Source organism: Nannospalax galili, unplaced genomic scaffold, assembly GCF_000622305.1.
Source record: "Nannospalax galili isolate Female #2095 unplaced genomic scaffold, S.galili_v1.0 scaffold7, whole genome shotgun sequence".
Lineage (NCBI taxonomy): Eukaryota > Metazoa > Chordata > Mammalia > Rodentia > Spalacidae > Nannospalax > Nannospalax galili.
The window spans coordinates 10,107,253-10,125,873 of record NW_008359081.1 but is presented as its reverse complement, the minus strand read 5'-3'; the positions used below and the strand labels follow the sequence as shown (position 1 = coordinate 10,125,873).

At 33.8% G+C, this 18,621-nt stretch overlaps 1 protein-coding gene across 1 annotated transcript in view; it reads left to right on the top strand.

The window, feature by feature from the left end:
* Dmd (dystrophin) overlaps positions 1-18,621 on the top strand; it is a 2,373,110-nt gene that overhangs the window by 1,471,447 nt on the left and 883,042 nt on the right. The window contains exon 45 of the mRNA XM_017795501.2: positions 7,374-7,549. Within this exon, the coding sequence (XP_017650990.1) occupies positions 7,374-7,549 (176 nt within the window). The remainder of the gene's footprint in view (positions 1-7,373; positions 7,550-18,621) is intronic.

Genomic DNA, 18,621 nt, shown 5'->3' with positions numbered 1-18,621 from the left:
TCCTGATAACCTCCGTTTCCCTGTGTTAATATTAATTATAATATATATATATATATATGATAAGGATGAGATGAACATATTCAAAGAAAATCTTATTACAGTTTGATATTAGGTAGATACTTCAACACAATAAATTACAACTGTACAAAATTTTCCATTAGGTCATTGGCAGGGTGTTGTTGTTGGGAATGAAACCATCTAATCCTATTGTTAAGATGAATTATTGTTTTTAGAGCAATCATTATCGGGAACAAATGGCAATATACCAATGAGCATATCTACTTTTGTTCCTCATGGGAGAAAGAGGTTACTAGATGAGGCATAACAAGGCCACCCCCTAACACCAGCCTAAGTGACACATCTATAATGTAACCCCTACACTTAACACTCATAGAACATAAAAGAGGGGTAAAGAACAGAACAACAATTAATCTCTCAGTTCTCATTAATGAAGCACCATCATGCAGTGGAGGGCCAGGAACACAAAGGTCACAAATGGGCAAAGTGTAAAGAGCAGGAGTATGCTGAATGCTGGTCCTTGGACAGGACTCCTATATTAAACTTCACCCTCCCAAGGTTCACTGACCATCGCAGAAGAGGAGACAGAAGGATTTTAAGAGCCAGGGAGTTGATGCAGGACCATATGGAAAGAGTCCTACAAGCTCCTGGGAACCTGCTGATATAATTTTATGGCAATGGTGTCAGCATACACAAGTCCCATGCAAACTCAGGCACACAAAAACCCAACATAGAACTCTGAAAATGAACAGCAGACCCAAATCTTATCTGAGGAATATTGGCAACTGATTGCTGCTAGATGAAGAAGAGCTGATCTTCCTAAAACAAGGGACTCTAGATAGGCTGACTAGACCTCAGTAGATGGACTTGCATTGGGGGTACATCTGGGGACACTGACGACACTGTGGGCCACAACAGGGAAGACTAAGTATATGGGCTCCAGTGGAGGGGTGGGGCGTTATGGGAGGGTATTGGTGGGATGAGGGTATAAAGTTGATTAAGATTGTGTGAGATGAAGACTAAGTATATGGGCTCCAGTGGAGGGGTGGGGCGTTATGGGAGGGTACTGGTGGGGATGAGGGTATAAAGTTGATTAAGATTGTGTGAGATGTTCTGTATGAAATGCACAAAAATTCAATAAAACTAATTTAGAAAAGAAGTATACATATGGTTTCAGCATTTTTTCATTTTTATTGAGTTTTTGTGCATTTCACATAATAGATCATAATCAAATTTAGACCCTCTCCCTGCCCCCCAGAGTCCACCCACCACCAGATTTCAGGTGTTCTGTCATAATAAATTTGCACTGAGGGACATCTGGGTACAATTGCCTGACCGGTTTTAACATTTTTATTAATGGGTATAATAAACATTTACTGAAATGGAAATAAAATGAGACCAGAAGAAAGAAGATACTAAAGAGGGGCCCTTCTTATTTATAATATTCATCTGCAAAGACTCTCTCTTCGATTTCATTAAGTTTGCAAAGTGCTAGTAAAAGGTCTATAAGTCCTCAACCAAAAGTTGAATATGAAGCACCCTTAAACTCTGGGAAAATACTTCATAGTCAAGAGATGAAAACACTCCAGAGTCTAAAATGCAGAAATCCATTTCTTTTCCCCCGGACTTGGAACTAAACTTCAGAGTGGGTGGGCTGGGAAAATAAATAAGCCGCCAAAGCAGATGAGAAAAGACTATTTAATATTGAAATTAATAGGTAGACCTGATGTTGCTTTTCCTACTCAGACCCTTCCTGGCCTTGATTTCAAAAACACCTCTTACAACTCTCATTCTTTGCTTCCAACTTGCCCTCTCATAAATATCTGTAATTTTAGCCATCTTTCAGTCTTTCTCACTGTGCTCTTCAAATGCTTCAACAGAATCATTGGGTGGGCCCCCAGGTTTAAATCAACTAGTTTACAAATGAGCCAAGTCAAATCTGTATTGTCACTGTGCCTCCTCTGTGACTTGAGAATTTTCCCTTTGCGATGCTTCCACACAAAAACAAATGGACAGGTAAAAGTTGATACTTTATGTAGCATGTCAGACTCTTTGAAGACAGTAGTGGCTAGAGTCCAGAAAGTAATGCAGGAACCAAACTTGTTTACTTCATCTTTGAGAAAGCCCTCAGAAAGTATTCATCAAATTGTACATTCTAGTGAGTAACAAAGAAAAACAACAGGAATACTTTTAACTTGCATAGGAACAAGAAAGATGAAGCACATATGTTTATGAACCCCCATAAAATTCTGTCTGCCTGCTTCACAAATCTCTACAGTTTCATTATGTTACACGCTTTTACTAGACCGATTAAGAAACTGAGTCAACGATTAATCAGTCTCAAAATGAATTTTAAAATCACAAGGAAATACCCCAGGGCAGGATGCATGACACTTGCGTTCACTCACTGAACGTTTATTTTTCTTCTTGTGTTTCCTAAATTCTTGATCTTGTCCCCCAAATCATTTTTTATCTCTCCTCTTTAACTATTTTGTTCCTTAGTTTACATTTTTTTTGCATTTTTTAAAATCTCATGCATATCTCATCCAATATGTCATTGTAAAGTTTCTCATAAATGCCTCTTAGAACAATCCTATCCTACATTTGTCAGACTTTATTTTCCATTTCTGTGTTTCCATACAAGTTCAGAAAATTTTTATGTGACGTTTCTAAAACATATTCAGTGTTGCATAGAAAAGAAGTTTCTTTATTTCATATTCTTCATCTGTAAATAGCTTCAGTCTTTCTTTCCTTGTCTTTCCTTGTCCCACAATTTTCCCAGGTTTGAATAACTGATAGAGGTAACAGTGTCACTTTCTGTAATTTAGGATTATTTCTTGATTGCAAAGCCATTAAAGAAATGAAGAGAGATGCAGTCATTCTGAGGCAGCCCTCATTCTTCTGCACTCCCTCCACCCATCTTTAGTCTCCTCTTGTCCTTTGTTTCATAGCATATCAATTTTATACACCTTTATTCCATCCCCCTCACTAATCTCTGAGATTCCAATTTTGTAGGCTTAGGAAGGAATTCTGGGCTTTTGTATTTTGAAAAAGGATCCCTAGGGTAGTCTGATATGCGTTCCTTATTAAGAATGGATGCTTAAATGCTGGAATCAAGCCACAAAGCTTGTAGCTATGTTGAATAATCCAATAGATTTAATTATGATTTTCATTCTGTCCAAAACTAACACTAGATGTTAATTGCTGAAGAAATAGATAAGGATGCCTATGATGAAGGTGTATTAATATGATATCAAAGATTAGAAAGTTCATTGGTAATGAATAATTCAATACTTAAAATATTTAGAAACTGTAGAATAAAAATTAATTTATGTTTTTCACTATGTGAGTGAAGTTGATTGAGACTTTAGATTAATTGTGTAAATTAAATGTTACATCTTTTCTGCCTCAAAACTTAACCATAAAACACCACAAGCTGTATTTGCGTTGTTCCAACATTTTTCTCTGTTATGATTTATCACTGAAAATTCCTCTTAAGTAGAACATACACTGCAAATATCTCTCCTGCTTACAAAATCTTCTCACATAAATTCAGTATACCATTTAATGAGGTCTTCTTTCACAAAATTCAAAGTAAAATCTAAAAGCCTAGATTTAGGATTCCATATAGATCAGATTTAGAATTACCAGTTTTAAGTTATTACTTCATTCTTAGTTATTCAAATCATCTTTTATCTGCAATATAGCAATACAATAAGACCCTCATTGGATACACAGTTGGATTGTATCACCATAACCATCATACATAAAATAAAAGTGCTGAGATCAAAAGTAAAAAGGGAAAAATTTGGCATCAGACATCTGGGTAAAATGCTTGACCGGATAGGACTTAACACATATGGCAGAGTAAATGAGGCCCAGTGGGAGGAGGTGTGGGGATGGGTGGGAAGGGGTGGGGTGGTCTTAAGTTGATTACTAACTGTTATATGAAATGCACAAAAGCTCCATAGAAAATATTTTTTTAAAAAATCCCGAAGTAACTTTATCATTGTAGTCAACATTAATTTCTTGTTTACTTAAGATTCAAAGGCATTTATTCTATTATCTTAACAATCAAAGTACTGTCCCTGGACTAATACTCTTACCATCTTCTTAGAGGTATTTGGAAATATCAAATTTCTGCATCTCTACATACCCAGTGAATCAGAATCTACAGTTTTGCAAGATCTTGAGATTTTATATTTTTTTTGAGAATTTCATAAGTATACTATATTTACATCATATCTACGCCTCTCCCCAGTCCATCTCCTCCTCTGCCCCCCATCTTCTTCTCAAGTACAAACATCTTCTATAACTATTGTTGAGTTATAATTTCTAAGAGCTAGGCCTCATTCATGAACACAGGGAAGTGGAGGCTTCTGGGTCACTAGAAGCTTGCACATGTCAACTTGTGGCAATGGTGGCATCAAGCAGGGGACCCATGTCAACTCAGTTGAGCAGTGGCCCAGAGGGAAGGAGAGAAATGGGAGGTGGGCTGGCATTACACTGAGAACTACTGGAGACTGATTACTACTGGGTGAAGGAGAGCATGACTTACATACCATCACTAGATGGGTTGACTGGACTCCAATGGACACATTTGCTCTGAAGGACACTTGGTTACGGACACCTGAATGAATAGGACTTAGCATGTATGGCGGGATACATGAGGTTTGGTGGGGGGATCGGGGAGGCATGTGTGGGGGAGGGGACTTGAATTTGATTAAGAACTGTTGTATGATGTTGCAAAATCTCAATAAAGAAAAAATGAACTAAAAATAAATAAATAAACCTTCTTAGTCCAGGAGCTTCTTAGATGTTTAATGTGTGGTCTAGACACTTGTAACACTACGTACTAATAGTAGTGCTTCATACCATTTGATAGTACAAACAGGAATTCTGATCTTTCCCTTTTAACTACCTTCATGCCTTCTGTTTTAAGTAAGGTTTTCTCTTTTTCACTAAGCACACATGCTTTCATGATTCTAGTTGTGTCTAAACTCTATTGATGTTGCTTAACATTTCAGATTACCTCTAGTCTTTTTTTTTTTTTTTTTGATGTCCCATTGACAAACCTCTGGTTTTTATCCCAGTACCTTTCACTCATATTCCTGATCTTAACTCCTTTGGCTGTTTCCCTAAGAATAACCTAGATGTGCAGAAGGCTTGATATTACTGAATTTAGAAAGTGAATGGTTTTCTTTGTTCTTTTTTTCAGGAGAGGAAGAGTTCTTTTGTTTTGTTTTTCCATTTTGATTTTTTTATGCAGGGTCTCATGCAGCTCAGGCTGGTTTTGAAATTACTGTACAGCTGAGGAAGACCTTAAACTTCTGATGTATCAACTCCTAAAGTATAAGTGCTGAATTGCAAGCTAGAAGTTGAGTTGTCCTCCGTTGACTTCTTGTGAAGTCATAACACTCATATGCATAAGTTTTATCCATTTTCCAACTCCCAAACTTCCCCAGAAGATTCTTGTATACATCCTACTACTGAGATCATCAATCATCTGATCTACCATTTATTAAGAACCTTCGTTTCTATGTCATATTATATGTAACAACATTTACAACTGTCTAATCTCTTCAATTAGATTATACACTGCCTAAAATCTAGAAGATTATATTGTTGTGAATCTCTGAACAGTTCATGAAAATGGATTTATTATGGCTGTTGTCTTTCTCCATCTCTTGCCCTCTCTTGTGGTCTTTCTCCATTCCTTCCCTTCTTCTCTCGTACTTCTTTTATTCAAAGATGCATGCATGCACTAAAAAGATGTTGATTGAAACTTCTCATGTATGAGATACACCATTGTGAGTAAGACATACAGCTTAACTTATTTCTGTTGCTTTCATCATAATATTAATAAAGACATAGTGTTATCACGGTATCCTTACTACCAAGTAGTGACTGGCACATATAACAGTGATCTGCATGGGTGGTAAAGAGTGAGATGTAGCCAATGGACCCAAGTCAACTAGCTGCAGGAAAATAAACATGGTATGTTTACTAGCACACATTTCTGGGGAGTCAAGAGAGGATAGTCAAGACAGCTTGTGGCTGTTGAACAAGGCATAATTTCATATTTATTATGGAGTACTGTGCCTCTGGAGCAATGTGCTTTTACCATTTTTATTGATTTATGAAGTCATTTAATTACTAGAAAGATGCTACCATAATTCTAGTATTAAAAATATGTGAGTAGTAAAAATACTTAGAAATAGACGTGAAATGAAAGTCTTAGGGAGATTTGACTAGATCTCAAAATCAAGCATTAATTTGTTGATTCAATAGATATTCATTAAGGTTTCCTATGAGCCTCGTATTGGACCAAGGAGTAGAAGAATATAAGAATATTAGGTAATTTCAATCACATCTATTAGTAAGAATATTCTAAGTACTATTATTATTTTGCCAATAGCATAAGGATTTGGAGTTACTTAGATTTTAATATAAAAGTATCTCGTGTTCTAATGTACTATTTAATCTGGTAATGTATTTTTTGTGCAAATTATAAATTACCTCATAAAATAGGCCCACAGAGAGTGAATGTGATTTGTATTTAATGGTTAAAAACATTCTCATTTTATACATACTTGGTTGTGATAATTTCTTTTTTAATGGAACGATTTTTTGATACTTTTAAATTTTCATTCAGGATAAAGATTAGAAGATATGTAAACTTGACACCATCAATGACTCATAAAGCTGTTCTGTGGGTATAGATTATTTTAAGATTTATTGCTATAATACATTAGAATTTTGTTAATGGGTTGCCCCTGAAAGCAATTATTTTCAGATTTATGTGGCTTTATAATGCAAAATAGATTGATGCAAACAGAATTTGAAATAAATGCCATTGCAATATAATTAATTTTATTTTAAAATCTCAAAAGGGTTTTTAAAAATACGTGGCAAAAAGATGTTTGTTCTTTTTCACCTTTCATATCGACAGCCACTAGGAAATCCAAATACTTGGTTCATGTTTAACTTTTGAATCACTTCATAGACTATTAAACATAGAATATCCTTGTGGGGACAAGAAATCGAATTTGCTCTTCAGGAGGTTTTCAACTAATTGATTTGTAGGACATTGGAACATCCTCTAGCTGACAAGCTTACAAAATAAAAACTGTAGTTGAACTGAGAGGGCACTTTTTTACTGACATAAAAGGTGTCTTTCTATCTTGTATCCTTTAGATGTGGGCACGTCAGTTTCATAGAGGAACTTGCATAGGGAGCTTTTATATTTCTTTCTCTCCCAGTACAACTGCTTGTAGTAGCACATTGTTTAATCTTTTTCTCAAATGAAAAGACATGAAGTTTCATTTCTGTTTCACCGTTTTGGTGTCTTACAGGAACTCCAGGATGGTATCGGGCAGCGGCAAACTGTTGTCAGAACACTGAATGCAACTGGGGAAGAAATAATTCAACAGTCCTCAAAAACAGATGCCATTATTCTACAGGAAAAACTGGGAAGCTTGAATCTGCGGTGGCAGGAGGTCTGGAAGCAGGTAGCAGAAAGAAAAAAGAGGTAAGGTGACAGAGATTTCTTATCATTCAAACAATCCTTAAAATGATTTAATTGGAAGATTATAAGTTGGGTGAAAAGCGTGAACAGTAAGAAGCCCATGAAGTTAATCAATAGCAATCAGATTTTCTAATTTTTTTTCCTTAGGTACTAAAATACATACTTGTTACTTAAAGATTTTCAGCTATTTTAAACTTTCTATTTTAGATTAAAAATCACACATGATCATCTAAATCTGGATGTCCTCTGCCTATTCCAACTTTAATAAGATGAATCTAAAACATTGTTTTTCCAAAAAAGATGAGAAAAGACAATTATAAATGGCAAGCTTGTAGGAAAGATAGTTTATTGGTAACTTTTAGATAGCAATGCAGAGGATTTTGATTGTCAAAACATGACAACAATATTTACTTTTATTTCCACTGCATTTGTTCCTATATTCTTGAAAAGGTGCTTAGGCTGAAAATGTTCAAATCTAAAGGGGAAAATAAAACGAAGAAAAAGGTTACCATTGAAATCAATCACCATTTAACTTTTCCTTGAAATGTATTTATTTAAAACACTGAAAGCCAACTGCATGCTGCTGCAAATGGAAGGCACAAATATTTGCTAAATGGAATTTATTATTATGCTTCCAGTTATAAATGTTGATGTATCTTATTTCATAAGAGAGAACCTGGCCTTTATTTACCAAGAGAGGCTGTTGTTAAAAAAATGAAAACACAGTTCTGTGGCTAAGTCACTTTATTGTATCCATTTTCTACATAATGTGCCAATTTTAATATTCAGGAATTGAACACCTCGTTTGAAAGTATCTTTGTTTAAGTATAGCTATAAAAATGGTTTGGAATTATGTACATTATATTTTTCCTCTTCTTTCCTTGTTCATGTTCTAATAGTCATAAAGGAACAATTCACATTTTGTACAAAACAGATACGAGTTGACATACATATTTATGCAAGCACATACAAATCTTGCCAAGGTTAAAGAATAATAGACTTATCTAAATATATTTTATATAAAATCTCCATTTAAATGTTTTGGGCTATGTAAAGATAAAATAAAGACATGAATTTATTGGGAAGCTATGTCCTTGGAAAATCATATACCTTTTTTAGTTTCTCAGAATGAAAAGCTTATATCAATCACACAAGTAATCTATTAATTAATTAATATATTGTTAAGAAGAACAGATTTAAGGCTATATAATGTCATTTGTGAAGTGTGTTCAATATATGGGCTGGAGAAATGGCTCAGCAGTTAAGAACACTGGTTGTTCTTGCAGAAGACCTGGGTTCGATGCCAGCACCCACATGGCAGCTTACAACTGTCCGTAACTCCAGTCCCAGGGTATCCAAAAGGCTCTTCTGATCTCCGCAGGCATTGCATGACATGGGTGCACTTACCTACATGCAGGCAATACATGCATACACATAAAACAAAAATAATAAAATTTAAAAAGAAATGAAATTATTAGTAATGGAATCAAATGGTATAGAATATATATCATGAATACCTCATAATGGTGATCATGTTGATTATATTATGTCCTTACACAAAATAATTTATTGGTTTTATTTAAATAATTAACCAATTAGTATTTGCATTGAACATAGTCCTATTCTTTCTAATAATATTTATTGAGCTAAATTGTAAAAAAAAAATCTGTTTTTTTTTAATCCTCCCTAGAGGTTGCATTGAAGATGTGCTACTTAGGGTTAAGCATATCACAAAAAGGCATACATGTCTATATATATGAAAACACATATTTAGAATAAAGTAAAAATTATGTTGGTCTAAGGATGTAGCAATAGTTTTTCCTCTAGGGTCTGTGACCACTCCCTCCATGTGTACTTGGCTATTTTTACAATACCTCATATGAGTTCCTTCCCACTGAGCAGGCCTTAAGTCCAATTAGACAACTGTTGATTACCCCAAGGAAAGATGTGCCACTACTATACCAATAGCGATTGTTTGCAAGACCAGTAATTGTTTATTAGGCTTTACAGCTGGGTAGGACCATTGGTTGGTTTCTCCCTTGGCACCTTGTATAGTGTCCTCTAATACCCTGAGAGATAGTCTTCAGGGAGGAGGCTTCCAGGAAAATTCTAGCTCCATTGCTCCATGCCCTATGCCTGAATTGTGACCTGTCTCCAGCACTGGGATTTTACCTTCAAGATCTGGGAGGTAATCATGGCCTGTGGCAATAGCCTCGATTATTTTGGGAGTTTCTTAGACTCTTGGACTATCCTGACCAACGACTTGAAGCGGGGGCGGGATTTCTCCTGTAAGAAAAGTAGTATGTGCTGACACAGTTGTGAAATGTTTTCCAGCTGTAGGTTAATTACAGCTAGGCATTTGGCTTTAATTGGTTAGAAACTTTCTCTTGTTTACACACTTTGACCTACATTATATATTGCACTTTTGAGCTTTAAAATGTCAAGGTCAGCTTTTACATTTTTAACTCAGCTTTTAAAGTTGTCTATATCATGCTACTTTTTAAGAATAAATGTTAGTGTGTTCAAATTTCCGCTCAGATCATTTCTGTGGCAGAGTTCATAATGATTTTTATTGTATTTAATTTTTGTCAAATATAAAGATGTTACAAAATATAGGTGTCAGGCTCTCCCAATATCCTCACTACTATTTACAAATATTCATTAGAAACTAAGTACAAATCAAGTAATGTTACCTAAAGCATACTCTTTAACCTAATAAATGTGAAAGGGCTATCATCATGAAAGAATTGTTAATCAATAGTGCATTTACAGCACACCACAAGTAGAAGTTAGGAAGAAATAGAAGCTATTTATAACACAAGTAAAAATTAGGATACCTCTGATATTTAACAATAGAATTTTTCATTTGTAATGGTCTTTAAACATAGCCATTAGAAATATTTAACATTCCTTAGTCCAGGATACACATGAAAGAAAGTAATAATTTCAACAAAAATGTACAAAACTATTTGAAGCCTTACATCTACATAATTTTAGACTGTTCTCTTTGATAACAGAACATATGAGAAATAATAAATTAAAGTTTGCAGAAATTCAAATACTGGGCGACTTACACACTAATGTTAGTCCATATCAGAAGCAAATGAAATATAACATGTAATCAATTCATTGGGTAATTTACCACAGAAATTTCCGTGTTGCTTCTGTCATGTGACAGGAGAACTGGGTCATATCTATAGGTTTAGGCATAGTAATAATGAGTTTAATGATGTCTTGTGCAGCAAATTTATTTTTATAATCTAGGAGACAGAAAAGAAAACATATGAGCTATAAATGGAAGTCTTAGGTTAAAGCAAATATAGATTGTGTACAAAGGATATTTTTACATCTAATCAAAAAACAGAATTCAAGGGGTGTCTCAACCTTGAATGGAGAAAGTACCACTTTGTTTCCACTAACCTCCAATAAGCATTTCATTCTTTTTTGAAAGAAAGGGAAAGAATCCCACAGTAATACTGTTCCTGTGAAATCACAGATATTTTTATGTCTCATGAATTATAGATATCAAAACAATCTTGATCACCATTTATTTTTAATTAATTTATATTTATTAATTTATATGTATTATGTGATTAGTTGATAAATCTTATAGTAATTAATCATCAAACTAGGGGGATTAACATTTCTACCTCCTTGAACATTTTAAATTTCTTGACTGACACATAATGTTTATACATATTTAGGTTTTAAAGTGTGATATTTAAATACATGTGTAAAACATGTATTGACCAACATGGTAATTAATATCTAAACTTGTGATCATTGCATTGTACACAGAACCATTACACTTCTGTCTTTTAGTTGTTCCTAAAATAAGTAGTAGGTTATTATTAATTATAGTCACTCTACCATACTGAAGAGCATTAAAATTTATTCTATCTAGTTGTAACTTCCTAAGAATAATACAGTACTTATTACATGTGCATAAATACCTTACCATTCAATATATTCATAAACAAGTGCATGCATTATATCACAAATTTGTATTGCAGTAGTTTTATAATGTTTTAACATAATTGATTTCCTTTGAAGCCTATGTATTTTATCTTCTAGACTTACTTTTAGAAATCCTGTGTTTCAAGAAATTGTCAAGGGGACCCATGGAATATAAATATAAATTCATATATATATATATAATGTTAGGCAGTTTTCTTCTCATTTGCTCAGGATCATATCCTAATTTGTTTCACTGCTGTGATTTTGACATGTAGGTACATATTCATAAAATCCTTTTCTTCTGAAACTTCCAGGAGATGTACATGTGGAGGGACTGTGGGGAGCCAAGCCATGGCCAATGGACGGCCGACAACAGAGTGCAGAGTAGTTTACTTGGGATAATGTCAGCTGATGCAATATTGAATGAGAAAGAAGCAAGGCTATCGGAAATGGAAATGAAATCTTTAACTTTAGTTTGTGAATCCTTGAATTAAAACCTTTATCAGTAAAAATTGTCTTATTGAGATTATATTGCACCCTTGTTTAGAAAAATATGACATTTTCCCATTTTACACAATACAATTTTTACTTTAATCTGCATTGAAGAATATTTTTATTAATTTAAATAGTACTTAAAATATTTCTTTAAATTAGCCCTTTCCCAGCTTATTTGTATTAAATGTTAGTAAAAAAAAAATTTGACCCCATTTTGTTTGTCATGATCATGATACTTTAAAAAATTCCAAATCAATATATATTTTTTAAGAAGTCCATATTCTGGATCTATCTGATTTCATACCATCTTCACCTGGTGCATTTAACTTGCACCATTTTCTTTTTTAATTTTAATTTTATTTATTATTTTTATTTTATGTGTATGAGTGTATTGCCTGCATGTATGTGAGTGCACCTGTGTCGTACAATGCCGCAGAGATCAGAACAGGGCTTTGGATTCCCCTAGAAGTGGAGTTAAGGACGGTTCGACACTGCCATGTGGGTGCTGGGAATCAAACCCAGCTCCTCTGCAAGAGCAATGAGTGCCTTTAAGCGCTGAGCCATCTCTCCAGTCCCACAAGTACCGTTTTCTCTGACTTTCTTATTGCAAGTTAGGTCTAGACAAGACCAGAAAAGATACAATTCAAATGTCATTTGTATTTCGTAAAAGTACTTCTCATAGGCTACTGTGTACGTCCAATAATGTCAGCAATGCAAAATATGAAGTAGTATTCTAGTGCTGGGAAGTTTGATCACTTCATTAAGGTGATGACCATCAGAAGTGTTGTGAGTCTTTTTTTTTTTTCCAATAAATCATATGTTGGCATTAAACTGCATTTTGGATCCTTTTCTAACTCACTATTACCCTGAGACATAAAAAATAATGTTTTTATAAATTTTGACAAGATACTACATTTACCAGTGATTTTATTCTGTTTTTTCAAAAGATCTCTGTTGATGTATGAATTAACTCATAGATTTTTAAATAATTTATTCAATATTCTAACGAACTGTAGTAGTTACCTTAATTAGCGGGAGCTACTACAGATTTCCTGCTCAATTTCCCCAGGCTCGCTTTAAAATTTTCCTGCCTGATATTTGGAATTACTCATCTTTTTTTTTCCCATGGACTGCTGTTTTTCTCTAGGGGAAATCATATGCAGAAACTAACATATGAGTAGTAGCTGCCTCTTAAAAGAATTTTGAACCCTTTCTGGAAAGCAGTCTCAGAGCAAATAATGCTTAAATATAACTTTTGTAATGATGCCTTTCTGAGTACATAGACTTTCAAAAAAAGGTTAAAACTATTCAGTAGACTTTATGGTGTAAAACACAGTGTTTGATCAGCAATTTACTATCCATTTAAGCCTCTTCTAAAATTTGGAAGCAGAGTTTACCTGTGTATTATCTATGGTACTTTGCCAAGCAAATTTACAGTATAAACAAGATAATGGAAGCACTCCTAAGTCTACTTAAAGGAAGATATTACAGTGTAAAGCCCTTAGTTCATTGTTTGCATGCAAATGAATGTTGTTAATTAAAAATGAGCCTTATCTAATTCATTAAAGTTGGCCTAATAGGACCTCTTTTTGAAAATCTCCATCAGCAATTCAAATTACTCTGTACACTCCTTGTAAGAAAATTGTTTTCTCTTCAGTGTTCCAAACTTTGACTCCTCACTAATGCAGACTCCCATAAGTCACATAGCTTTCTGTCTTCAGATTAAACAAAGCAGGTTTTCAGCAAGTTTATTTCTTAAAAATTAACAGCCCAAAATTGCAACCTGATTCAAAATCTCTTCACAATATGGACATTTTTTAAAAATGTATCCAGCTCATTAATATAAAACAGTACTAAATGCCTGCTCACATATTCACATTTTACACTTAGAATTGCTAAAGTCCATTTATATGTGTTTGAACCTCCCTGTTTCTCACCATGAGTTTTGCCCTTGACTCTTCATTCAGTTCAGAGTTTACAAGTTGAATGCCCACAGGATAAACACAGCATGAATGCATGCATTTTTAGTAAACTTATTTTAAAAGAAATAAGTTTTAAATATTGAGGGAATTCATATTTTTAAATAATAATTCTTCTTCTTTGAAAAATTAAATCCAGGTGGTTGACATTCATTCCTATGTATGCTCTTTCTTGATGTAATCAACTTTGACTAACAGATGATTCAGACTTGCTGCTCAAAAGTGTCATTTTCAATCCAGACCAGGTATCACCTGGTAGTTGCCGAAAAATGCCACAATAATGATAGCACTTTAAAAGGATTTTTAGGAGATGTATTTGTACATAAAAGTTTGATAGTCACTGCATTTGGTAAACAAGTATCATCTTCATTTTATCAAATCTCTCCCAACTTACCACTCGTATTCAGTAATTGTTTTCCCACAGACAGTTATGAATCTTTTTAATATCTCATATAGACCCTTATGTAATAATAATGATAATGATGATGATGATGACAATGATAATTGTGATGATGGGAGTGGCAATAACCTAATAGTGTCAGGTGTTTTGGGTTATAGTTCAGATAACCCTTGCAATAATTATGATATAGAGGCTATTCTTTTTTTATTTATTATTATTTTTTTATTTTTTTTATTGACTTTTTGTGTGTTTCATACAGAACATCTCAACCAATCTTAATCATCTTCATACCCCCATCATCACTGGTACCCTCCCATAGCCCTCCCCCCAGTGGAATTCATGCCTTCTTTTATTTGTGTTAAGGCCTATTGTGTCAAGGTAGTGTCCCTAGATGTTACTCAATGCAAGTTCATCTACTGAGGTCTAGTCAGCTTACCTAGAGTTCTACAGTCCCTTACTTTAGGAAGATCAGCTCTTCCTCACCTCACAGTAATTACTTGCCAAAATTTCTTCAGCTAAGATTACAGTCTGCTGTCATTTCCCCAGAAACTCAAGGTACTATTTTATTTTTAATTTTAGAGAAGATAATTGGGAGAATAAACAGGTAAAAATCCTTGCCTAAGACCACACTCGTAATCAAGCGTTTGAAGCATGGGGCAGACTCAAGTCCACAGATCTTACTCCAGATCCAGTTTCTGAGTTGTTTATCTGTTTTGACCTGCATTGTCTAGCATATACTTCATCGTCTGTCTTCCAAACTTCTAATTATCTTAACTGGAAATACTCAGTGACAAGGGAATTGGACATGGAACTATCTTTCCAAACATGTTGACATTTATTTCCACTACTTCAGAGGATCAAATTCTGTAATTTTCTTTTTTTTCAGATTTTCCAAATGCATTTGCATTCCTTGAAATTCCCTTTCCTTATTTTCTTTTTTTCTCAAAATTCCAGCCATCCCTCAAGACGTAATTTAAGTGCTCTATGAAGAAGACTTATTCCCAAGCAGAAATAGATTTTTTTCTCTACAGTTATTCTTGTTCTTAATTAAAATAGTGAGAATTCTCTTTCATATTTAAATTAAGATGTACCTTTAAACCTTTACATTGGACATTGTTATACACATAATAGTATATTTGAAGACCAAAAAGCTGAAGTTGGAATTTATTACTTTCTAATCTTAAAAAAAATGAAAAATTATGTTAATAATTAATGTTTTAGGAACTCTTCAGAATGTAGTACAATTACAAGACAAGTAACTTCAATAGCCATTGTTACTGTAAAAATAAGCACTCTGCTTCAAACAAGTTATAAATTTATGTATGTAATTTTTACTATGTCCTCACCTATACACTTCAGATGAATTAATTCACAATTAACCCTGAACCTGATATTTTATCTTCACCTAGCCTATATCTATAATAAGTTTTAGATTAAACATATATTATGAAGGGCTATTTTTAGAGTAATCAGATAGGATCATAGAGATATTATTATCTACAGGTGTCTGCAAAAAAAAAAAAAAAACAGCTGGTTTCATCCCATCTGTTCTCTGATGACTCTTGAAAATCTTTCAAGGACAATCATAATTCTTCATCAGAAGACTTTGAAAAATTAGCTTTGTAGTTGATCCTTTTATGTCATATTTTATACTTTGCAACTTGGCAAATTCTAGAAAAACAGAGCATCTAGAGCCAAATACGCTATTGCACAGGCTGGTACTGATAGGTGTACAAATATATACACTTTATTCATGAACTTCCATGAACTTTTATGTGGCTGCATAAGTTATTTATGCAGAAATTTTTTAAGGAAGATGATCTCTGGGCATGTTTCTGAAGAAATGGCACAGTCAAGTAAAGAATGATTGGGCATGCTATAGAAAATAATTAGCATAAGCAAAATCATTGAAATTGGAAGACGCGAAGTACAAATACATCAAAAGACTTCATACAGTTCAATATAAATAGACTCTCTTGAGAAATTTCCATTTAATTTTCTCATCTAATTGTATTATGATTGCAATTGTTCATCTAAGATCAATCACCAATAAAATTTTGAACTATTTATATCTGTATATTTAATTATATGGCATGTTCTCACTAGTGTACTAAAACATAATTATTATCTTAACACAAATATTATAACTACAATTTGTTGACAAGATACTTTTGCTGTTGTGTGTTATGATTTGCAGAAGGTAATTTTATTATATATTTTATGTTTCTCCATGCCTTATGTTCATAACCATGAACAAAATTTTTTTTGGTCTTTTTGAAGCAGGTTTTCCCTGTAGCCCCAGTTGGCCTGAAACTCACTATGTAGACCAGGCTGGCCTTGAACTCATAGAGATCCACCTGCCTCTGCCTCCCAAGTGCTGTAGTACAAAATTTTTAAAAAAAATAAAAACACAATTATAAGCACATTAAAATTCTAATGTATTTTATCATATTTTAAATGAAATTTTTATTATATTTTTTAGAAGATCAGAACAGAAAATAATTTAGTAGAAAGAAACAAAAGAATCAAGGAAATGAAGAGTTGGTCCTTCAAAAAGATAAAGAAGATTAACTTACCCATAGTCAAATTAACCAAAAGAGAGAGAAGACTCAAATTAATACAATTACAGATGAAAAGGGAAAGATAACAGTAAATACCAATGAAATTCAGGAAACCATAAGAACATGCCTTTAAAACACACCAGGACCCAGGTTTGAATTCCAGCACCCACATGGGAGCTAACAACTATCTGTAATTCCAGTTCCAGGGAATCCGACATCCTCTTCTGTCTTCTGTCGGGCTTTGCGCAACACGGGTGCACTTACCTACATGCAGGCAATACACTCATACACATAAAATAAAAATAATAAATAAAATATAAACATAAATTTATACTCAGCTAAAAAGCTGAACTTAAAAGAAATGAATGAATTTCCAGATGCACATGACCTACGAAAGTAAAACCAACTTGATTTAAACAGATCTATAACTGGTATTGTGATTGAAACAATAATGAAAATGTATCACTAATTTACCTTTCCTTGATGACTACTGAGTTTGAACATGCTTGTCATAATTGTATTAGTCATTTATACTTTATCTTTGAAAAAATGTGTGTTCATTTCATTAGTCCATACACTGATTAAGCTGATTGATTACTTTGAATTTTTTAAATTTGTTCTTATTGAATTTTTGTGAATTTCACACAGAACATCTTAATCAATCTTAATCATCTTTATATCCCCTTCCCAAAACCACCTTTGCCAAGGGTACCAATTCACTACAATACTTAGCCTACTGTATGTGAGCCACATGACAGTGACCACTTTGTTTTCCATCCTTATTTTTCTTTTATCTCTCTACATAGTTCATTTTTGTTTTGATGGTAATCATCTGTTCACCTGGCCTTTATAGCCTGCTGTTTCTCAAAACCTGTCTCAACCCTCCCATCTTTTCATTCTATATAATTTCCTAAGATTTTGTCCAGAATCAAAACTGTAGCCTTGTCCTGCTAGGTGAAGTAGAGCTGCTCTTCCTAAAACAAGGGACTCTAGATAGGCTGACTAGGCCTCAGTGGATGGAGTTGCACTGGGGAACGTCTGAGGACACTGACTTGACAGAATGGGACTTAACATGGATGACAAAGTATATGGGGTCCAGTGGGGGGGCTATGGGAGGGTGCTTGTGGGGGTATAAAAATTATTAAGATTGTTTCATATGCTCTGTTTGAAATACACACAAATATTTTAATAAATAAAATTAAAAATTTTAAAAACTGTTCCCTTAGAATGAATTAATATAAAAATGTGTTCATGTTTACATAAAAGAAATCTGCTACTAGGCATGTCATGATTTATATATTGCGTTATGATACTAAAGGCAAAAGTTCCTTTTAGCTGCAAAATCTCTCATCTAATGGTGTGGCACTTATCATCATAGTCGAAGGTGACTGTTAAGCCCCTGACATTCACAAGGGCTTTTCCAGTTACCAGACCTAGGGGGAGCAAAAGAGAGGATACCTTTTCTATTTTTAGGAGGCTTTATGGAAGTTCTAGATAGATTTTTTTCCTTCTATATTATTGATAAGAATTTATTCTTATGACAAATTTATTCTTATGCCAAACAGCAATGAAATCCCACATGGGTAGGAAGCTTAAAAGCAAACTCTACCAATATTATCTGTTGCTTTTTGGATCCCAGTTCTAATATTCAGCCCAATAAATACCTCTACATTAGTCCTGCTT